At 38.6% G+C, this 25,305-nt stretch overlaps 1 protein-coding gene across 3 annotated transcripts in view; it reads right to left on the minus strand.

Moving 5' to 3' along the window:
* The window catches only part of UGP2 (UDP-glucose pyrophosphorylase 2), a 40,307-nt gene that overhangs the window by 10,215 nt on the left and 4,787 nt on the right, over positions 1 to 25,305 (minus strand). For all 3 annotated transcript variants that reach the window (XM_077814052.1, XM_077814051.1, XM_077814050.1), the window contains exons 2-3: positions 20,436 to 20,563; positions 18,782 to 18,889 (exon numbers count right to left, since the gene is read on the minus strand). In XM_077814052.1, coding sequence (XP_077670178.1) covers positions 18,782 to 18,889; positions 20,436 to 20,549 — 222 coding nt within the window. In that variant the 5' untranslated portion in view covers positions 20,550 to 20,563. The remainder of the gene's footprint in view (positions 1 to 18,781; positions 18,890 to 20,435; positions 20,564 to 25,305) is intronic.

Here is a 25,305-nt window from a genome sequence, read left to right on the forward strand (position 1 = left end):
AAGGAAAGTTAAAGCCTTATTTAAATGCAGATACTCCTCATCACTTTCCCTGTGGGATGGAAGAGGGAAGTGGGCTGGGTATGAACAGAAATAAGGAGTAGATCAGGATGGCATTCCCCCACTTACAGTGGTCCACCCGAGGTCAGCAAGAGAATTTTTGTTTTTTAAAAGCTCACAAAGTCCAACCCACCCACCCCAATAGCAAGCCTGCCTACCAATCAAGTCAAGTCTTTCTCTGTGCAAGAAAAAGGATTGACTTTTTCTTCCTTTTAAAAGTAGCTTACTCTTGCTGCAGTTTCTTGATGTTCTGTACTAAGGTCACCAGAGTAAACAAGCAGAGCAGGCTAAGTTTCAAAAACTCTTGCAAATAATTTTTAAATCAGATTAATGTTGGTTCCGGCTACTAAGTCCAGTTAATTTTTTTCCACCTTGCAGCAAAAGTTCCAAAATTCTTCTAACCCTTCTATTTTCAGACTATTCTCAGCCAATTCACTTCAAATTTTGCAGAAAAAGTTCTATCAATTTTAAAGGTGATAGGACTTTTCTGGATTCTGGAGTGGGTCAGTATGTATACAAAATTAGGCCTTCTAAAAAAAACCTCAGTTGTAACTTCACTAGAGAATGCCTACACACACACACGAAAATGGGAAGGAATTGTTACAGTGACGTTGTTTTAATAGTTCTGGATTGATCTAATACAATAAGGCTATCGAATGTTTTTCTACATTTTTTTCTTTTGAAGGAAGCTTTTTAGAGGATTAAAACATTACACAGATTATTTATGGCATTTGAAAAAAAATCCAAATGCTTCAAAAACTTCCAGCACAATGACACAAATTACTTCAGTTCTGGTTGGAATGTAGCAGAACTGCATCTGATTTATAACAAGACATGGACTAAATAAACTTGAGGACTTCACATTCATTTTGGGTATGCTGGAGGAAGAGGGGGGGAAAAAATGGAAAACCACATTACACGAGAACAAAAAGTTCATGTTCTGGTTGAGTGCAGAGGAAAAACACTGTATTGCACAACTGATATTCCTGACCTATACAACAAAATGGTAGATTAGAAGGAAACTCTTACATCAGTTAAATTCTGCCATGTACAACTAGGAAGGAGCTTGCTTTCCATTAAATGAACTTATCTTTTCTCAAAAAAACCAAACAAACAAAAAGAACAGGAGTACTTGTGGCTCCTTAGAGACTAACAAATTTATTAGAGCCCACAGCTACACAGAGCCCACAGTGGGCTACAGCCCACTTCATCAGATGCATAGAATGGAACATACAGTGAGAAGATAGATATATATACACCCACAGAGAAAGTGGAAGTAATGACCCAGCCACTCCCAGTCTCTTATTCAGACCCAAGTTAATGGTATTAGTTTGCATATTAATTCAAGCTCAGCAGTTTCTCCTTGGAGTCTGTTTTTGAATAGTCTTGGGTTTAAACAGAGACTAGAGTGGCTGGGTCATTACACATATTGAATCTATTTCCCCATGTTAAGTATCCTCACACCTTCTTGTCAACTGTCTAAATGGGCCATCTTGATTATCACTATAAAAGTTTTTTTCTCCTGCTGATAATAGCTCATCTTAATTAATTAGCCTCTTACAGTTTGCAACTGTACAGTTTGCAACAGGTGGCAACTTCCACCTTCTCTGTATGTGTGTATATATCTTCTTACTATTTGTTCCATTCTATGCATCCGATGAAGTGGGCCGTAGCCCACAAAAGCTTATGCTCTAATAAATTTGTTAGTCTCTAAGGTGCCACAAGTACTCCTGTTCTTTTTGCAAATACAGACTAACAGGGCTGCTACTTTTAAACTTATCTTTTCTTAGGCCTGGTCTACACTGTGGGGGGGGGGGGGGGAGGGAGGAGAAATCTATCTAAGATATGCAACTTCAGCTATGAGAATAGTGTAGCTGAAGTCGACGTACCTTAGATCGACTTAGAATCACTTACTTCGCATCCTCGCAGCGCGGGATCGACAGCGGCCACTCACCGAGGTGGAGTTCCGGAGTCGATGGCAGAGCGATTGGGGATCGATTTATTGCGTCTACACTAGACGCGATAAATCGATCCCAGATAGATAGATCACTACCCGCCGAGCCAGCGTGTAGTGTAGACATGGCCGTAGTTGTCTAGTTAGTCATTGTGCCATTGCAACCTCGTTATTCAAATAGTGGAAGTTTGCCTAACAGAAGTATCATAGTGCAATCTATTGTAGTTACTCCATTACCTTAGAACACTGGCCCCAGGCACAAAGTGTTTATTAACATAAGTAACTGACTAATCACCTTTAAGGCAACATGCCAGTTTCCATTCCTTCAAAAACTTTTAATAATGAAGATTTGATTTGCGTTTAATATGCATGGTATTTCAGTGGAAGAAACTGATAGTTTTAATGGATTTTTACAAAAAATGGCATTTTAAATTTTCCTGCAAGATTAGGAAGTTTACAAATGAGGGTGGCCAGTGTCCTATATCCTAACACTAGGACACATTACAGAACAACCGTAGCTACTTAATGGGCTAGGTTTTGGAGCGTAAATAACATATCTCAAACTTAAATTAAATTATGAAGTTTACCAAATGCAAACAGAAGTAATCTTTGTAACACTACGGGCTCGCATTTTACTTCTATAAATAAGAAACCTTAGATTTTCCTGCATAGTACCATCAGTTGTAGAGTTTCCTACTTGCCCTGGGTGTGTGGATTTTCCAGAGACTTGGGGGTAGTGCTCCCCCACACCCTTTCCTGCATGAAGGGAAGATCCAGGGAACAAGCCAACCCGCTCAAACAAAATTTTTATAAAAATATTCTGAAATAAGTTCCTCCTTACTTACCTAACAAAATGAGAGTCCAGAGTTTATTACTTGTATAGCACCATATACGTATATGCTGCATTTACACCACAAGTAATTATAGGCTTCTGAGTCTGACATTAATCCCAGGCCAAGATAATGGAGTGGCTGATATGGTCCTCAATTAGTAAAGAATTAAAGGAGGGTAATAAAATTAATGCCAATCAACATGGGTTTATGGAAAATAGATCCTGTCAATCTTGTTTTTATAAGGTGGAAAGTTTGTTTGATAAAGGAATAGTGTTGATGTAATAGACTTAGATTTATGTAAGCCATCTGACATGGACACACATGACATTTTGATTAAAATAGTGGAACAATATAAAATTAACACAGTCAGTTTTTAATCCATTTAATATGTACTGACAGGTCTAAAAATGTAATTGTAAACAGGGGAATCATCTCAAAGCGGGTGTGTTTTGTGACAGGGTCAGGCCAAATGGCTACAAGAGAGTGATAGAAGGCAGATATATTAGCCCCAGGTTAAGTAGGTCCCTTTTCCCTGGATAAGGTAACAGGGAAGGTTCCAGAACTATCAGGAACTTTCTGGAAACAATTAAGGCGGACAGGCTGATTAGAACACCTGCAGCCAATCAAGAAGCTGCTAAAATCAATTAAGACAGGCGGACTAATCAGGGCACCTGGGTTTTAAAAAGGAGCTCACTTCAGTTTGTGGTGTGCATGCGAGGAGCTGGGAGCAAGAGGCGCAAGAAGCTGAGAGTGAGAAGGCGTACTACTGGAAGACTGAGAAGTACAAGCATTATCAGACATCAGGAGGAAGGTCTTGTGGTGAGACTAAGACGGTGTTGGGAGGAGACCATGGGGAAGTAGCCCAGGGAGTTGTAGCTGTCACGCAGCTGTTACAGGAGCCACTGTAGAGAGCTGCAATCCACAGGGCTCTGGGCTGGAACTTGGAGTAGAGGGTGGGCCCGGGTTCCCTCCATCCCCCCAACTCTCTACTTGATACTGGAGGACTTGATCTGGACTGTGGGTTCCATCAGAAGGGAAGGTCTCTGGCCTGTTCCCTAATCCACTAGGTGGATCAGCAGAGACTGCGGGGATTGTTGTTCTTCCTTTTCCCCATGCTGGCGAGTGATGAGGCTAACTGAGCGAACAGCAGATTTGAGCTGTGAAAGTGGCCAAACTGAGGACTGCCACGAACCTCTGAGGTGAGCAAATCCGCCAATAAGCGCAGGACCCACTAAAGCAGAGGACAAACTTTGTCACAGTTTCTAGTGGGGTCCTACAGGTATCAGTTCTTGGCCCTATGCTATTTTACATTTTTATTAGTGACCTGGAAAAAAATATAAAATCATAACTGATAACGTTTGCAGATAGCACACAAATTAAGGGAGCAGTAAATAACAAAAAGGACAGGTCACCGACAGAGGGATCTGGATTGCTTGGAAAACTGGGTGCAACAAAATAATATGCATTTTAATATGGCTAAATGTATATGTATACATTTAGGAACAAAGAATACAGGCCACGCTTACAGGATGTGGGATTCTATCCTGGGAAGCAGTAACTGAAAAAGATTTTAGGGTTGTGGTGGATAACAGCTGAAGATGAGCTCCCAGAGCAATACTGCAACCAAAAGGGCGAATGCAATCTTTGGATATATAAACATGGGAATCTCAAGTTGGAGTAGAGAGGTTATTTTACCTCTGTATTTGGCACGAGTGCAACCACTGCTAGAATACTGTGTCCAGTTCTGGTGTCCACAGTTCAAGAAGGATAAATTGGAGAGTGTTCAGAGAAGAAGCATGAGAATGATTAGAAAACATGCCATACAGTGATAGATTGAGCTTCTTGAGTCTGTTCATCTTAACAAAGAGAAGGTTAAGGGGTGACATGATTATGTAAATACGTACACTGGAACAAATATTTAATAATGGGCTCTTCATTCTAATAGAAAAAGATAGAACACTGTCCAATGGCTGAGAGCTGAATTCAGATGACTGGAAATAAGGCCTACATTTTTAAGTTAGGGTAATTAACTGCAACAATTTACCAAGGGTCATGGTAGAGTCTCCATCACTGACTATTTTTAAATCCAGATTGGATGTTTCTTCTAAAAGATCTGCTATAGGAATTATCTGGGGGAAATTCTATGGCCTGTACTTTACAGGAGGTCAGACTAGATTATCACAGTGGTACCTTCTGGCTTTGGAATCTAAAAAGTCAAGATGGAAACGGTCTCCCAAAGATTTTAATGTACGTTTTCTCTTTCAGTTCTTGAGTTAACATATAGAGTGGTGAAGGGGTTGAGGAATCAGTAAAGTAATACATACACACATCCTGAGTTACAAAGGCTTCATTGCATGCAAAGTCTAAATAAATTTAGTTTATAAGTTTCCTTAGAGAAGTAATTTTGAGGAAGAGAGGGTAGTATACTTCTTGCTCTCTAAACAGTAAGAGCAAAGAAAGAATCAAACTATATTCTATTTCAGTCATTAACGAGTAAAGACAGAGCATTACTGAAGAAACTGGACCCTAAACTCAGGTCCTCGAAGGGAAAGGGAAACTTCTGTTGCATTAGAGATTTTAGACTGAACTACCAACGTTAGGATAAAAAAACTTCTCTCTCTTACAAGTGTACCCATGTTACCTCCCATAATACTGCTTCACACTGCTGATGTGCAAAAACATTCAAACAAGATCTCAGGATGTCCAGCACTTTGACACTAGCCAACTAATGAACAGATCCTCAGTGACTCTGCAGTGTGAAATTAGGAAATCAAATACCAGCTCTCAAAGTTTCAACCTGGAGATGCTGAGGCTCAGCTACTACTACTCTATTAGATCAGTAATAAATCTGGAGTAACTCCATTATCAGAGATGTGTCAAATTAACATTGCTGCTCCAGATTTCCACCTCCCTCCCCCAATATAAATGAAAACTGAATCTGGCCAAATACTTTACCTTACCTTGTTAATAAGCTTGTTTAAAGCAGTTATCCAGGAAAACAAACCTTAACCCCCCTCTCCCCCAACACCTTTTTAAGAAAGAAAGATTAAGATGAATTTACTTAACTTTCCATTATAAATTAACTAAAGATGTTACCAAAATGAAGTTTAAATTTGACTAATTGGCTAGTCAGATTGAACAGTGATTGCAACAAACATCAAGACTAACTATCCCATGCCTTCTTATCCCAGGAAGTAATAGGGCCCAAAGAAGATTCTCTACCTAGCAATACCGAGAGATCATACATCTATTTTAGTTATTTAAAAAAACAGGTCTTCAGAAGCTAGTCACATCCTACACGCTAGAGAAAAAAGAATTGTTCCTCAGAGGAACCCACAGCATACACTTCTAGAACCTGCTGTTACTCCACAAAGATGGCTGTTTGATATTGCAAATATAAACCCAATGAATCTTCATCAAGATTCCTTTTAAGAAAGTTAGCATTTAATTTAATGCCTCCATTATGTAGTACAGCTACCTAATGTAAGTGATGTAAAGATTAAAATAGTCGTACCCCCCAAATCTTATGTGAAGTGATAAGCTTCAGATTCTAGGTACACTGCCTTAAAACAATTAGACAAACTGATTGTTTCAGTTGTCTTTCCAAGGAGCTTGCAAATAAAACCACAAGCTGAATACTCAAACTTGTCAAATAAAACAAGCCTTTACATCTATGCCAGAGCATAGTATCCTGATTTGTATTACTATAATCCGACATTTCACACACTTAAATTAATGAACTCTGTAAGCTACAGTAAAATCTTGAGACTATACATTTAACCAGAAGAATGAACCCACCTTTGTATGATCAGTCCTATAACAGGTTTAAACAAATCTAATACTCTTTTTACACCATCGTCTAGAAGAGATCTGTGGGAAGTTTGGCTTTTTAAACTATATCAAAGACAGTCATTTATGTACCCATTGAACCTAAAAAGGACATATTACGTACTCTGGAAGGTCTAGTAAGTAGCATCCTGGATTTTTGTGCATAATAATATATGTAATTAGTAAATAGAGGAAATATCTGTTCCTACATCAAGTCAGTAGGTGGAAAATGGGGTAAACATGCAAGGAAAGCGATAGGTAAGCTTTCTAAAAAGAATGTGTGTGCACTATCCCCTAATGGTTTTAAGGATACTATTATGTAATCTGAGATTCAATTTCCATAGTGTCAAATAAAATCCCATACATTAGCCCTGATGTTTCCCTCCCCTTAAGCATGGCAAAGGGAGTGGAAGCAGGCTCAAAACAGCACTAATTCCCCTCTAGGACTTCTACCCTTACTTCCCCTTTCCCTCCCCAGAAATGGCAGTGGAGGTGGATGGGAAAATACAGATAACCTTCAGCCTATTGCAGCTTGGCTTCTAAAGGAGGTATATGCCACGGAGGGAGAAATTGGGGACTTTTACATAAGTGGGGTCTTCAGAAACCACCCCTGCTCACCCAGTGAGATTTTGGAGAACTCTGAGAAATTCAGGTTCCTAAATTATTCTTCTCCCATAGGTGTGGGGCAAACTCATTTTAAACACCCACAATCCTAGACTGTCACCATGTGATTCAGAGATTACAGCAAAGATTCAAATGTTGGTAATCTGGAATTTAGTCTGAGTTCCAATCCAACTCAACTATTAGCACCAACACAGAGGGCTGGGGGAGTACAAATCAAGTAAAAGGTCACTAGAACGTGCCTCAGCCAACCTAGTGTAACATCAATATCAAGTCTCCATGAAAGAGACAGCTCCAAGAACAAACTGTAAAAATAAAAAGGGCCTTTTCATATTGCCTGTACAAGTACTTTATGTTGCAGAGTAACAGTACAGTTCTTCTTCAACAGGAATGTAACTGCCAATACCTAGGGTTATTCAACGAAAATTATGACAGAGGAGGCTTTCAAGTTCCATACAGTTGTTTTATTTATAGCCTAGGAAGAGAAGCTCATTTATTCCAGGAAGAGAGGTGCAGAGAATTAAGAGATTGATATTAGAAGTCCAAATTCACTTTTTTTTTAAACGTAATTTAAAAAAGAGCTACAGCCAGCTCACTGTAACGTACATGGTAAAAGACAGCTTTTTAAACCAGCACCACTCAAGGAATGAATGATGGGGAAAGAAAGTTATATATCGTCATGTTGCATTATTTTATGTTTATATTTAAATAGACATACCACACACTGCTCCACATAATCCAGCAAAAGAGAGTAAGGCATTCTTGGTGGCAATGCTATTTGAGTCAAGCAGGAGGAGAATTTTTGTAGATTTTGAGAGCCATGGAATTTTACCCAGTAACTCCTGCATCAAGCCCATGGCTTTGGGTCAAGTTAAAGGAGAGAGTTTGAATGCCAAGCATGATTACTCAGTTACTGCAGTTACACTTCAAAGGAAAAGAGAATTTGGATGCTTTAGAACAGGGGTGGGCAATAACTTTCATAGGAGGGCCACTCCATGAATTTTGGTAAGTTATCATGGGCCGCACATTTCTACAATATTAATGGTGGGGGTGCAGGGTCTGGGAGGGAGTTTGGGTGCAGGAAGGAGCTCCAGGCTGGTGCAGAGTGTTGGGGTGCAGGAGAGGGAGATGGGTTTGGGCTCTGGGAGGAAGTTTGGTGCAGGAAGGGGCTCCAGGCTGGGGCAGGGGATTGAGGTGTAGGGTCTGGGAATAAGTTTGAGTGTAGGAGGGGGTTCTGACCTGGCACAGGGATTTGGGGTGCGGTGTGAGGTGCAGGCTCTGGCCAGGAGGCACTTACCACAGGCGGCTCCTGGCGAGCAGCACGGCTCAGGCTGGCTGCCTGCATTCCGTGGCCCCATGCCGCTCCCAGAAGCGGTTGCGGCCGGCTGCTGCTGGCACATCTCTACGTGCCCCTTGGGGGGGACAGCGGGTCTCCATGCACTGCCCACACCCACAAACACTGCCCCCACGGGCCATATTTTGCCCACCCCTTCTTTAGAATGAACTTCAAAGAAAACTGCCATCTAGCCATCCTGGTCAAACAAAAGAATCACTACAAGTGATCCATTTGTTGGGAGGAAAATGTCATAAACAAGTCCATGAACTCTAAAATATTGGAAATACACAGTTTTCACAAGTCAAGCAACCAAGCTTTCAGAAACAACATTTGACCTTCGGCATTATCATACTGTATCAGGCCAGTAGTTCATCTACTCCAGTACTATAACAGTGACCAGTATTAGATGCTTCACAGTAGGTTTGAAACAAAATGCATACAAGCCTGGCGTAAGACAAGTTTCACACAATATACCAGCACAATTAAAAATCCCTTACATCTTTTTTCCCCTTGCAGACTTTCCAGTATAACTGGTTACTTGAGAAACCAGACACTCTTCTCCCCAGCACACTCCTCGGAGCTAGAGTCTCCCATAAGGGGACAAATTACCAGCCAAAAGTTATAAGGACACAGAAGATGTGGGGGGAATTAACTGAAACACATTGTTCCCCTTCCCCAGAACTCATTCCACAGGGAGTGGCAAAGTCCAGAGATTGCCATCCCCTTAAAAGCCATGGGAATCACCCAGTATACAACAATGACTAGCATATTAGCATTATCCCTTATAAAAATCTCCACCTCCTCCAGAGAAAAGGGTTCAAGGACAGCTGAAGACAGGGCCTCAGTACAGTCTGTGGTATTAGCTCCACACAGACAAAAAAAAGCCATGCATGTGCTTCAATGACACCTGAGTGCTCTGCATTGTCTTTTTAATGCTATCCCCCTGCATGGGAGAATGCCATCCCTCCCCTTGCCAGAGGGTGATTTGGAAACTGCACAATTTGAAACTAACAGAGGTTCCAATCAATTTTGCAGAAAAGATAAGCTGGCTACAGCTATCAAAGCTCAGCACCAGAATGCCCCACATTTGGGAGCAAACCACAAGGATTGGCCAGAAAGCAGTTGCATGGCATGGGGAAGGTCTCTTCTGTTGAGCAGATAATGACCAAAGCTAGAGAAACACCACCAATATGTTTGGAGCTTATATAAAAGAGCGTATGTGCAGGGAAATCCTTTAGCAATGTTATTCGGGAGCTAGGTGGCATAAGTAAGATCCTGGCAAGGGTCTTTGTTATGAGCAGGTTTTGAAAACATTAACATGCCAAACCATGGACAGAATGAGATCTTTATCCTGATGGCAGTCCCTCTGTGCTATTTCAAATGCACATCCGTTCAGGAATACCATCTGTTCATAGCAAATTTATTCTATCTACAGTTCATCTATTCTGCTATATTTTCAAGAGGAAGCACACAGAATACATACAAGATGCAGGACTCAGGATACAGTAACTTCACCGCATGCAAGATGTATCTGAATGAACTACAAATGGGAGGAAAGCCTGAAGGTTGCAAGTATGGATTTGTCAAAAAAGCATGAGTGACTTATACAGCATAAGAGGGCATTTATATAGGAAAGTGGAAAGAATGAGAGGACAGCTACCTGATTCTGAATGTGTGTTTAGGAAAGGCAGCAAGCAGACATCTGCTTTCTGCAATTCTTACCTCAATGACTTGTCAAAAATGCTGCATCCTTTAGATCATTTCACTCAGCTCTTATACACAGCACCCAAAAGAACTGTCTTATTACCCACCCATGAGCATACTAAGTGCTTCACTGAAATGCACAGGAAATCAATTCCTGCTCTAAGGAGCTTACATTATAAACATTGGATATGACAGATAAGTGAAGACAGACATATTGAGAAACAGAAGGGACAAGGAAGGACATGATTTACAGAAATAAGATTAGTGTTACTCATTTTAGACATATATACTTCTTGGCAATGCAAGAGTTGGGGCACATTTAAGCTACATTTATTTTTTGTAGGCAATGCTAATGTGCATTTTTTTAGGAGTAATGTAAAATCTATTAGTCAAACTCCAAGCCTCACCTCATTCACAAGTTTGTTCCAGGTGTAAGGGGCAATGTGGATGAAGGCATAAAGATTTGTGGGAGACAAAGGGAGCACAGACTGGCATCACAGGCAGAGTGGAGAGGAACACAGCACCCATATTGATCAATATGTACACAAGACATTGAGATTTAAAAAAAAAATAGGGTATAATAATGTGTTAATGATTCAACTCTAGAGGACTGCTTGAGTAATAGCACAAGATGGATACAATAGACTATCTTGTCCTCAACCCTGGGAAACATAAGACTACTTGCTTGTGGGTAGGTGGTGTTGAAATTGTTTTTTTTCCTTCGTAACTCAATTTACTGAGATGAATCCAAGTAGCAGGCAAGTTTAAGAATTTTTTTGATAAGGGCATGACAATATCAAAATCCATGTATTACACAAGCCCCTCCCATGCCTGAATCATGCAGGCTGCTCCCCTCACGCCCCAGGTGACCTCACCATATCAACATAACACCTCAGGACTCCATTACCGCAATTCCCTCCCAGTAGATTTTCCATCAGACCTTTTCGATCATTTGCAATTTATGCAGAATGACGTGCCAGGCTTACTCAAGTAGGATTAAGTTACATCCCTCTCTTCCCTCCCTCCCAGGTTCTTTACTTTGGCTTTCTAAAAAGGGCCAGACTAATGTTAAGTTGATTCTCTTCTTCCTTAAGGCTCCAAATAGGAATAGGTCCTAGCTGTAACACTGGAGCCCTCTGACGGAACTCTAAGAAAAAACACTTTTATTCATTTCATCTAAAATTGGTGACCTTTACTGTTATGGCCCCTAGGGTGTTAATTTTTCCCAAAATTGGTGTTTGTTTCATCCCTGGCCTCCATATTTTTAATGCCGCCTCATCCCTGGGAGTTTATTATAAAGCTATCATCATCCTGTTTGATTTATAAACAAGTTTAATATTGCTTTCGTATATTTTTTATAAAATGTACTGTTTTGGAACATTCCAGACACGCTGGCAGAGGGAACTGAATACCCACCAATGCAACCCAAACTCCTGGGCAACAAATGAGTTCCCCAGGCTAGACAGCACATGGAAGCTCAATTAGAAGTTCTGCTCCTGTTAGCTCAGCTATGCTATTAAGCTGAAGCTCTCATTGAAATGTCATTTTTACAGAGCTGGTGAGCTTTGTAAGCTTCCTTGCTGTCATGGCTCTACTCCTTTTGGAAATTTCAAAACCCATCCAAGTAGCTGGAAAAATTAAACCACCACAAAGGCATATGACATTTGAATTGTTTACAGGCTTTTAAGTCATTTAAAAACTCATGCACTCAAGTTTTCCAGCTCTGCACAGCTTGAACTCCATCAAATATGGGTCAAGATTATAAATGCCAGAGTTCTCATATGTTTAAAAAAAGACCACATACTAAATTGATTCAACAATAATCAAAGGCACCAGTTCTCATTAGGGACACTATGATAAACTGTATTTGAAGTTTTGAGGTCACAGTGTTTGAGATATAACATTCCCAAGTCAAAAGTCAGGAATTTTCAAGAAACTGATAGTTTGAAAAATCAGAAACTGTCGTAACTAATGCTTTGTCCGATTTCCAACAAACTTCCCAAAAAGACAGCCTCTACATGAGCAGCTCTGGCAAAATGTGGGGTTTGTGTGTTAAAATACGAGTTGGACATAACAGAAAGTTAGTCACAATCTTAGCTATGGCAAGACTCTTATTTCTGGAAGAAAGGAGATCAATGAAAGAGGAGAGCATAACAGTGCTAAAGACACAAAGATTTCCCCCTTTCTCCACAAGTAAACATTACTCATGAAGAACTCAGTGTTCAAGTCTGTATTCTGAGGCCTTTCTAAAATTATAATTCTTCATTCCTGCTTATGAGTTACCTAATGTTCCACTGCTTAGATCAACTTCTATAAGAACAGAATTATCAATATTTATCTAACAAATGCCCTAGTCATGCTCACCAGCACAGAACATCACTATAGAAGTGATATTGGACATCAGTAGAAATGTGTTTTATATGAGCAGCTTTCATTCTCTGTGTATCTGAAAGTGCTTTAGAAAAAAGTAATGGGTTAAACACTGAAGTGTACCAAGAGGGTCGGCAAACAGAAAATAGGTCACAGCCTTGGACAGTAGAACTCTAATTTAGAAAGTCAGGGTACTGAATTTATTTCCTCTATCTTTTTGAACATGCTGAGAGATTTAGATTCCACTTAGCCCATCACATATCAACACAAGAGAGCTCTGTGACCCATTTTATCCCAAGGATCGCAGCTATCACATAGCATTGTTAGCACTTAACATTAGCACTGGATGACTCCAAGTTTTTATAGATTCCAAGGGCAGAAGGAACTATTATGATGATTTAGTCCAGCCTGCATTCTACAGGACGTCATAGAACAACCCCAAGATAATTCCTAGGGCAGATCTTTTAGGAAAACATCCAATCCTAATTTTAAAATGGTCAGTGACTGAGAATCCACCATAACGCTGGGTAAGTTGTTACAATGATTAATTTACCCTCATTTAAAAATGTAGGCCTTATTTCCAGTCTTCTGAATTCAGCTTCCTGATACTGGATCACAGTATACCTTTCTCTGCGAGATTGAAGAGTCCATTCTTGATATTTGTTCCCTGTATAGTTATTTATAGACTGTATTCAAATCACCCCTTAACCGTCTCATTGTTAAACTAAATAGATTGAATCACTATATGGTAGATTTTCTAATCCTTTGATCATTCTCATGGGTCTTCTCTGAACCCTCTCCAATTTATCAACGTTTTTCTTGAACTGTGGAAACCAGAACTGGACACAGTATTCCAGCAGCAGTTGCACCTGTGCCAAATACAGAGGTAAAATAAACTCTCTACTCCTACCCAAGATTCCCTGTTTATGTATCCAAGGATTGCATTTGCACTTTTGGCCACAGCATTGCACTGGGAGCTCATCTTCAGCTGTTATCCACCAGGACCCCCAAATCTTTTTCAGAATCACTGTTTCTCCCATCCTGTAAGTATGGCCTACATTCTGTGTTCCTAGATGTATACATTTAGCCATATTAAAACTTATATTGTTTGCTTGCATCCAGATCTCTCTGTATCAGTGATCTGTCCTCTTCATTATTTACCGCTTCCCCCAATTTGTGTGTGATCTCCAAACTTCATCAGTAATAATTTTATGTTTTCTTCCAGGTCATTGATAAAAATATTAAACAGCATAGGGCAAAGAACTGATACCTGCAGGACCCCACTAGAAACACACCTGTTCAGTGGTGGTACTCCATTCACAATTATGTTTAGAGACCTATCAGTTAGCCAGTTTTTAATCCATTTAATGTGTGCCATGTTAATTTTATATCATTCTAGTTTTTTAATCAATGTCATGTGGTACCAACTAAAATGCCTTACAGAAGTCTAAGTCTATTACATCAACATTATTACCTTTATCAACAAAACTTGTAATCTTATAAAAAAATCAAGTTAGTTCAACAAGATCTATTTTCTATAAACCCATGTTGATTGGCATTAATTATATTACCCTCCTTTAATTCTTTATTATTCAAGTCCCATATCAGCCACTCCATTATCTTGCTCAGGATTGATATCAGATTGACAGTTCTCTAACTACCCAGTTGTCCCATATATCCTCTTTATATATTGGCACAACATTCACTGTCTTTCAGTCTTCAGGAACTTCCTGGTGACTTATTGGAAAAAAAAAAAATTAACTGTCTAGTGAGCTCCTGAATCAGCTCTTTGAAAACTCTTGGATACAAGTTTTCCAGACCTGCAGATTTAAAAATGTCCAACTTTAGTAGCTGCTGTTTAACATCTTCCTAAATTACTTGTGGAATGGAGACAGTTGTTCCCTCTCTCCAAACAGAGAACAGAAATGTACTGAACACTTTGCTTTTCTCCTCTATTATTGATAATTCTACCATTTCTATCTAGTAATGAACCAATACCATAATTGAGATTCTTTTTGTTCCTTATACACTTAAACTCTGTGTTGTCCTTAACTCTGCTGGCCATAGATTTCTCATGTCCCTTTGCTTCCCTTATCAATTCTCAGCTTCTGATTTATATTCATTACTCACTACTTCCCCTTTCTTCCATTTGTTTGTTTTTATAGCGGCCTTCATTTGCACTCTAAGCCACATTGATGTTTTAACCAATATGGCTGTCTTCCTTGATTGTGTTTTTTTGGCATCTAGTAAAGTGTTCTTAAACAATTTCCAGTTATTCATATTTATCGGATTTAAATTCTTCCTCTTAGCTGATTTAGCTCATAGTTGTTTCCAGCTTTGTGAAATTGGCCATATTAAAGCACAAAGTACGTATAACTGGTCTGCACTTCATTCTGTTTGCACATTAAAAATATGATCAGGTCACAACCACTTGTACCTACTATAAATTTTTAGTTCTGTGTTCAGTTCCTCTTTCTCGGTCAAGATAAGGTGTAATGTAGAATTCCTCTGTGTTGGATACAATACTTTTTGAGTTAGGAAACTATCATCTATAATATTTAGAAATTTCAAGGATGTTTTAGTACCAGCAACATGAGACATCCAGCATAGATCACTCATATTGAAGTCCCCCATAATCGTGTAGCTTTTTTTCCCTTCACATTGTAAATAGGTGAGTAAGGAGCCAATCACCCTTTCTTTATTGTGATTTGGTGGTCTGTCCTCCACTAACACATCTTGTGCTTAGGACACTGATCCATAAGCATTCAAGAATCACTTTCTTCCGAGTTATCAGTGACTTGGAAACTCATAATGCCACCTTTGACAGAGAGCCACTCCCCCTCTCCTTTTGCCCATCCAATCCTTCCTAAATAGATTACCATGGATTTTAACATTCCAATCACAGGAACTATCCCACCAGGTTTCAACAACAACAACTAGATCAAATTTCTGCTCACAGATCAGCAATTCCAATTCTTCTTGTTTGTTACCTAGGCTCCTAGCACTGGCACATAAGAAATTATTTGATTGCCTCTCCATGTCCTCTGGTTCCTTAATTAATTTAGTTCTCAATATCTTGATTTTGTGATGACAGCTCATATCTTCCCTTTGTTTACTGTCCTCTTTTGTTATTACTTTAAGACCCTCCTATTACTACTACTTTAATTTGGGACTTGTACACATTACCTAAGGGACAAAGCCATGAGTGACAGAACTCCAGCCATAAAGATATCAGATCTCAGCAATCATGCTTTGGACAAACTTAGAGTTCAGCTTTACACGCATTATTAATATGCGGTTATTATTAGAATATTAACTGACAATGTAGGTGCAGGTAACTGTCATACGACAGATTAGATATTCAATATGTCACAAGCTGTAAAAGCTTGAGCTCTCCTTTGTTGTGACAGCAATTGGGTTTTGAGCCTTTAATACCAAACTTAAGGCAAGATACTTTTATACACACAATTTTTATAAGATTTTTTCCTTGGATACAAATAGAAAATGAATTTCAAGGGGTAACATGAGACAGTTTTACCATCATTCATATGCAAGAAAAAATATTGGAATGAAGCTATAAGCTTCATGCAAGCTCCAAACAAACCTGGTGGAGAAAATAAAGCTGTTTATTAGAGCAATAAGGTACAACTATTATACCATGACACCAGAGACAAATTTATTTAACTAAGAATAATTATGTAGTAGTAGGAACAGGGAAGGAGGATTTTTTCCCCCTAAAAATTGTTTGTTTACCTCAATGGTATTTATAAAGTAAGTAGTGTAGTTTGATTCAGAGTTCATGGTAGGTAAGGGGATAATAGCTATGGTTTTTGAGCAAGGCACCTGAATAATCTAAGTGGCATGATGATGCAGAGCTATGGAATGAAACAATTTAAAAAAAAAAAGTGATCATAGGTCACATGGACAGGCTGTATGGCTGAAGGATGTTTAGTCACCAGGTGAAGAACCAGCGAAGCAGAAGACACGTGAGATACTCATTTCCCTCCCCCAACATAGCCCTTCTTTCAGCCACAAGCTAAAATGACCCTTCTATTTGTGCTTTGAGAACAGACACTGAAATTTATATCATAGCCCTCCAACTGCTAAATATTAATCAGCAATGACTAAGATATTGCTGAATTGACATTTTATTTTATAACTGCCTCCAGAAGTCATACCAGACCCAAACTGAAGAATAATCATACTGGTACTGGCCTCTGCACTGTATACAGCTATTTTTCTACAGTACTGGTATCTGGTACATGGGGCAATACTGGAGGTACATTCTTCTCCCACCAGAGAGACTTCACACAAAGTAGGACAGAGTCTCCTAGACTTTAAGGCCAGAAGGGACCACTGAGATCATCTAGTCTGACCCCCTCCACACTACAGGCCACAGAACCTCACCCACCCACACCTGTAATAGAACCATAGCCTCTGGCTGAGTTACTGAAGTCCTCAAATCATGAAAATAAATTTTCAAGTTAAGATTTGGAAGAAACGTAGGGCTTGTCTACACTTAAAATGCTGTAGCGACGCAGCTGCACTGCTGTAGCACTTCAGTGAAGACACTACCTATGCCAACGGGAGACATTCTCCCATTGGCATAGGTACGCTAGCTCCCTGAGAGGCAGTAACTAAGTTGACAGGAGAATTCTCCCATTGATCTAGTGCCGTCTATACCGGGGTTAAGTCCGTTTAACTGCGTTCCTTAGGTGGGTGGATTTTTCACACCCCCGAGCAACGTCGTTATACTGACCTAATTTCCTAGTGTAGACCAGACCTGAGACTCACTAAAAGGGTATACCTACACTGCAAAGTTGTCAACAAAACCTGTGTCTTTCATGGGTACTTAACACCCCCACCCCCCCTGCAAAAGACAAAAGTTTTGCCGACGCAAGTGGCAGTGTGAATGCGCCTTTGTCGGCAGGCCGACAAAGCTAACGCCGCTCACAGGGCTGGAAGTATTTTGTTGGCAGAAGTGCCGACAGAGTACCGACAAACAACATTTACACACGCTGACTTTTAGCGACCAGGCTTGTCGCTAAAAGCTGCGTGACGTAGACAAGCCCCAAGACGTCATCATTTTTCACCACCACTTTGGACAGCAGCTTCAGCATCTATTTCGCAGGCAGCTGAACAGCCTGCTTTTCAGTTGCAAAGTGAATCTTTAATTCAATCACTGCTGACAAATAGCATAGGGGCAAACAATGCCAGTCAACTCATGAGGATACTAACATCTCGTGACTGCAGTTCAGTTTTAATAGACCAGGTTACTGTTCTGGGAGAGCAAAAATTCTCGCATTTATAACTAAAGGTTAGATGTGTAAACAGCCAAGAAAGCGCCTAGGGCCACAGATGAATTGATTAAAAACAGGGTTTGGTTCAGTGAACAATGCTTACCTTTATAGAAACACTTCTGGAGAAAATCTGTTGTTTTTTGTTGCACCCTCTCACTTCAAAAGTTAATTTTTTCCCCTACTTTATACAATACTGCAGGGAAATTGTACTCTTTAAACAACATTAACTGTATTCCTAATTCTTTGATTTTATATAAACTAAACTACTGTAAAGCAGAAAAAGTTTTGAGCTATAAAATCCAGGCCACTTACCATATATCTCTTTCAAAATATTTAGTAAAAACTGATTGTCAGAGACAATCTCATCTGGGATTTGCAACACGTTTTCATTTGGGGAAGGGGTGGGATGGAGACTCTAGATGCCCTACATAATCCCGACATAACAAATTACCTTTCATTGCAAAGCATCAGATTAAACACAAAAGTTATATTTATTACCATTTTCTTTAGGCAATGGACAAGTCAACAGAATAATACTAGGGGAGAACTTATGTACATATGTTAAGCAGGACCTTATTCATGATGTTCATGAATATGTACAACATAGACCCATGTTTTAGTTCTCTCTGCAATAAAGATTTATTTAAATTGTTATTCCACTTTACCTTAAACAAACACAGCAATTATTTGTTTTGTATTGTTGACAATATATTTCAGTGCAAGCAGTGATTACTAATTTTAAGATCCCATTGGCTGTTGTCATTTTATTGCAACTTACAGAGTCTTCTGGAGGTCTCTGAATCTTCCCCCAGTCCACAGAAGGTCCCTTTTCTTGCAAGAATCTGTGGAATAGCTTCTTAAACCCTTCGAGGTCTTTTTTAGTGTGCTACAAGAGGGAGAGAGTGGATGAGTTTTAGAAATAATGGTATTTTGTGTTTACATATTTTATCACAAAAGCATTTTACAAACCTGATGTACAATCTGTTCATAAGAATCATTCATCCAACATTTAAATGCAGCCAACTTTGGGGTGAAACAGAGCAACACTGCGTAACACCTTAGGACAGGAACCACAGAACACCTTATCCCTGAAACTGCAGGGAGAATTTAGGTGGGAAAAAATGGCCAAAGTTTTCAAACCTAAGTGCCTATAGTGCAGATCCTAAATAAGTACTAAATCTCACTTAGTTAATGGTTCTGAGTATCTACAGCTCCCACCAAAAAAATCAGGACACTTATTTGAAAATGTTGGCAAATACATAATTACCTAAATTAAGTTTGACCAGGACCTCAAGGTATAATGTTCCTATTCCTTTGAGCATGTAGGATCTTTAATAACCAGAAATGGTGAAAAGTTCAGCAATAACTCAGAGGCAAGTGCAACCCTCTGAGTCACCAGCATCACTTCCTTCAATAACCTAAGTTTTCTTGGAAGTTGCTCCTCCACATAGGGTCCAGGCCTAACCCTACTCTTTTCAAGATTACACAGAATCACAGCACATTCTAAAAGTAGGAATTATATTAGTCTGAGTACACAACTGCAGTCATATACCAAGCATATTGTCCTTACACTAAAGATCCATTTAAAAAAAAAAAAAAAAAACTTGAGGGAAAGACTACAAAGTCATCCTCAGAAATTTCAGAGAACAGTCAACTTTGTGTGTGCCTTGCTAAAATTCTCAGTTTCGATCAACAATCGCTGAATAAAAACGTGTTCACGTTGACTACTTTGTCACATTTCAACAGCTTGACTGTTACTCTACTTCTGTTCTCTTCTAAAATTGGCTCAGTTTTTAAAAAATTCAGAGTAAATTCAGGTGCTCTTCCAAGCACCATGAGAAGTGATTAAATTCTCTAAACTAAGTGAACATTTTATGTTCTTGGACATGTTTATGTGGACTATTATAAACATTTACATATTTTTATAATTTCAGTTTCAATTTGATTGGGGAGGGAAAATATTACAACTTGAACACCTTCACTTTTTCAAATTCTTCATATTCTTTCAATTGAAATTTAAGTTTTATGTACAGTATGGAACCACTAGCAATTAGACTATTGGTTAGTTTATGTAGTGTATGATTTAAAAAAATTTAACAGAGAGGGATAGTCTTATTTTTGTATCCATTGAAGACATGCTTTTTCAAACTGTGGAGCAGGAGAGGGGGAAAAGGTGTGGAGAAACAGGTTTTATTTGTGAACGTTTCCAGCTACCAATTCAATAATTCATTAGCTTGGTGGCCAAAAACCTTGAGTACTAGTCCACCACATTCAACCTTTAAACTAAGAATCCTCTCTCTTCCCCGTCTTCCTATTTTGTACCATCTCTTCCCTATTATGTATTTTGGCCAGTCTCTCTCTCTACAAAATGAATTTAAACAAGAGAAGTTATATAGAGGCATTTTCAGAGTTATATCTTTTGTAGTCCTTACCTCTAGCTCATTCTGAGGTGCAGTTGCAAGTATTTTGTCAAGTTCCACTTTCATTGAATATTCCAGTTCTTGTCGAATCACTTCTTGAAACTGGGATGTGCCAGCTTGAGACATTGCTTTTCTGTAATCTTTTTTAAAAAGATAAGAAAGAAGTTGAAGGGTGGGAAAAATCATACGCTCACTAAACTCCAAGCAACTTGTTTAATGCATCTAAAAGCAGCAATGCTGTAGACATCTTTAAAAAAAAAAACAAAAAAAACATATAATCCAGACTTGTTTTGTTGCTGTATTAGTGTACCCAGAAAAATACAAGTGGCCCATCAGAAATCTCTTATGTATAAATACCAAGTAGTTTGGAAGAGAACAAAAGGCATAGAAAAGCAAGAATAATTTCAAGAAATAAAATTCTGGAAGACCCACAATCTAGATACAAATTTCTGTGAAGAGAAACTTGGACTCAGTCAACTGCATCATGATATTGTACTAGAATAGCAAAGAAAATATAATAATGCTCTTCAGCAATACGTTTGTTTTCCACAGTGTGCATTTAATAAAGACTAACCTGTCTGACCAAAAATAAAAAATATGTTGCAGTAATCTAGACAGTAAACTTTCAGGCTGTCCCCAGTTAGTCAGTTCCAGGTATCTGTCTACATAACCTGTCTTTATCATGAGCATTTTCATACTGTAATATGTTACTAAGCAACCTAAAGAAATAGTTTGCCTATCACTTCAGCATGCACTTTGCTGCTGAAAGCTGATCATTATTCATATTTACAGAGAAATAAATGATCAATAAGGTCTGCAAATATTGATCCATAGTAAGTCAAAGGGTAAATCAGAAAATAGTTACTGCCACCTTTTCCCCCCTTCACTGTTACCAAAGTAAGCATCTTGGACATGAGTGTAATCTCAGAAAAGTCTGTTTAATTTAATTTCTGCGGATTCCCTTAAGCAATCACTTCTCTGTAACAGAGAGAAAAACTATTGCCAAATATAACGGGGATTTAGAAACATCCTGAACAGTTGTTTAAGGAGGAATAGGAAAAAGCTGCTTCAAATGAAGTGAGTTGTATTTACAAAGATTCTTTAGCGAGGAAGCGGTGCTTAAAAGAAAAGTTTATATAGACTAGTCATTAAAATAAAATATTCCACTGAAATATTTTTGTAATAATGCAAGAGGCACATTTATTTTAATAGTGAAATTGTTTATACAACTCTAAACTGTGTCAGAATTCAGTGACTGTGTAATTACAACTTGGAAGCTCACAGTAGCCATTTTCCTGACTGCACTGTCTTGCAGGTAGGAAAAAAAGAGTGCTGCAATGCACATACTGTGGTGCAACATGGGGGAAATGTAAGTCCAGGACACCTGCTACAATTCCTAATCACTAAAAACAAACATTTAATTTTATAGAAAAAGAATAAAATAGCCTTTTAGAACCTATTAACTACATTTTCCCCTTTTTAATAATTTTCAAATGTGCATGCAGCTCTTCTTTTAAAAGGAATTCTAGTATTTATTCCTACAATAAAATAATTGTCTACCAGTTTATTACTTTTTTAAAAACAACTGAAAGTGTTATTTTTTCATTCGCAGTTTGAGTTGATGTAGCAGGTTCCTTTACAGAAGCTTAAGCAGCATCCCAAGATGCAACACACTTTGTAAGTGTTTGTAGTCTTTGATACATGTTGTAACATATGTCTCCAAATTCAGCAACAACTTTAGGACCCAATCTGTACAAATCAGGATCCCATATATCACATATCAGAAAAAACAATGCAATTACCAAATTCCCAAAACAGAGTACTGTTCTTGTGAAATACTAACTGCGTTTAAAAAAGCAAGTTAACTTATCCAACCTTATCCTTATGTTAGAAAACCCTGTTAATTCACATTGAATGGGAGACCCATTGCAAGTCACTGAGTATTACGACTTTGCACATAAGGGAATAAAACAAATTTTGTGATTGATTTATTTGTGATAATACTTCTAATCAGTGTTTTGTAATATATTACTAAAATGTAATTACTCTTACAGAATGAGACCTCACTAAAGTACTAGGCTATTAATTTTTTTGCTGAAAAGTTAGGTCAAGCTGTTGCTTTGTGCATGTGCGACCTATGAAATGCGGAGATTAGCAGAATCCTGACTACACAGCCTTTCTTCATTCTAAGTCTAAGCACCCAGAATCACTGACTTTGAAGGCCTTGTCTTCATACACTAAATTTATTTTAAAAAAAAAGAAACACATTTAAATCCGAATATAGATGACACTAGTTGTAGTTTTAGCATGTTAGCTGGTCAGGATAAACCCCAGGCTTTACTCAAGCAGCAAGTAAGTGCCAAAATCACAACTTGGCTTATCCACATTAGAATTTTAATGTGTGGTAGTGTTTTGGGATGGAGGGTGGAAGGCAGAAGGGGTTAAGTGCACACATAGTCCAAAATTATTATACTTTTAAAGAAAAAAGTTATGGAAGTGGAAAAGTTATTTTTAAAATTTAGCCTATTAATAGTCTTGTCAAAACAGAAAAAAGGCCATAGTATGTTGTTTGTTGAAAAGACAAATACATGTAGGTCCAAAACTGAATCCAACTCAGAATCATAGAATATCAGGGTTGGAAGGGACCTCAGGAGGTCATCTAGTCCAACCCCTTACTCAAAGCAGGGCCAATCCCCAATTTTTGCCCCAGATCCCTAAATGGCCCCCTCAAGGATTGAATTCACAACCCTGCGTTTAGCAGGCCAATGCTCAAACCACTGAGCTATCCCTCCCCCCTTTAACTGAAGTTAAACAAGTCTGGTAAGATATTACAGGTGAAATGGCAAGGATTCCTAAAGAGTGCAGAGTTATAAGAGAAATAGTTGTGTGAATTTCAGCTCCATTCCATTAACATTAAGCTATAAGTGAAAGCTGAGATTTTTGTCAATACGTAGTCTTTTTAAAGCAATGTATATATGTTTAATGCAGCATCAACAAGATTTTTTTTTTTCTTGGTAATTGGTGCATAGAGATGTATAAGTGCACTTGTTTAAGGGAAACATATATAATTATTCATTCAGATGAAGAGTGGCCTTTATGTTGGACTACATATGTGTTTAAATGCTTTGCTGAATAAACGCCATAACCCTATATTTTCTGCCAAATGGTCTGTAAAAGTTTATTACCCTGTGTTATTTAATCAAAAATAATGGAATTATCAAAAGAATGTTGTTTAAATGTACAATATGACAAAATAAAAGAACACCTTCACGTTCTACTGCTTTAAGTATTTAATTGCAAGCCACAAGATTTCTCTCATTGTTACTAAGGAAGTTTAAGAGCCTAACAGGATTTAGCGTGAGCAGGAGAAAGCCATAATTTCCTATGCTTCTAAGACAGGGGTAGGCAACCTATGGCACGCGTGCCAAAGGCGGCACGCAAGCTGATTTTCAGTGGCACTCACACTGCCCGGGTCCTGCCCACTGGTCTGGGGGCTCTGCATTTTAATTTAATTTTAAATGAAGCTTCTTAAACATTTTAAAAACCTTATTTACTTTACATACAATAATAGTTTAGTTATATATTATAGACTTATAGAAAGAGACCTTCTAAAAATGTTAATGTATTACTGGCACGCGAAACCTTAAATTAGAGTGAATAAATGAAGACTCAGCACACCACTTCTGAAAGGTTGCCAACCCCTGCTCTAAGACCTTCCCACAAAGAGAATTATATTAAAGTGTCTGCAACACCACTGCCCAAAGCAGAGTGAAATAAACACACTGCTTGTCAGTTTCATGTTGCTGCTCATGCTAGAAAACTGGTGGGAGGGAAGGAAGGAGGGAGACCTACTGTTGCTAATTGCTACCATATTTCATGATCTTGTCTTTTTGTTCTGTGTTTGTACGGCACCTAGCACAAGGGAGTCCTTGCCCATGACTAGGGCTCCTAAGAGCTACTGCAATACAAATAAATAATCCATTTTCTTTGGTATATAACTGTTCATTTCCAACTTTAACTTCTATAAAGCTAGAGCCCTAATCATGCAAACACATACAAGAGTAACTCTACATATAAGTAGATCATCACAGGGTTACTCCTGTGATTCAAGTTACTCACCTATCGATGCCTCAATCCTGCAGGCATTTGGGCTAATCTAATCCAACACTAAACCCAAGCAATTGTTAAATTTACCAGCCCAGGCTCATGGCTGCTCCCCCATATTGATAACAATGACAGAGAAAAATAATTTTACTTGCCTATCTAAACATAGTTAATAGCCACAGATAAAAAATTTTCAGGACTATAATGAAAGGTAATAACCATAAAATGAGTTGCATAAAATGAGATTGCACACAAAAGCACCTGATAATTGCAAAAGCAATCTATTAAGACTACATTGTCAGATGTCCCAATTACAAATAAACACAAGAGGGAAAAGAATTCTTGTCTTCCAAGTCATCTGCAGCTACCTCATACTTTAGTGGGCATGCTCTGTTTAAACAGTTGTCTGAGGTCAGACTGGGGTGAGATTAAAAAGTGAATGACTGTTCACAGGAGTGGTCAATGTAGAAAATGAGTGACGCAATATGAAAGTCACAGTAAGGGTTTGGAGTTTCAGAGAAAACTAAGTTTTGAAGGTTAACTGGCTGAGATCTTATTTTATTAAAATTCTTTAGTTATGATACAGCAAAAAGCTCACCCCCAAATACCTCCTGCATGCATGAGTGGCCTTTTATCGTGTAAATTAGTAAAGTGGTTGAAAGGTGGAGAGTCCCAACTCAAGGCGTATTTATCCCTAATTCCTAGTATATTTTTAATCTTTGTTGTTTTCATTTGTGATCCTTTTCAGCAACCCCCAAATGTAACTACTGCATGTAAT

The sequence above is a fragment of the Eretmochelys imbricata genome, chromosome 3, assembly GCF_965152235.1.
Source record: "Eretmochelys imbricata isolate rEreImb1 chromosome 3, rEreImb1.hap1, whole genome shotgun sequence".
In the NCBI taxonomy this organism is placed as follows: domain Eukaryota; kingdom Metazoa; phylum Chordata; order Testudines; family Cheloniidae; genus Eretmochelys; species Eretmochelys imbricata.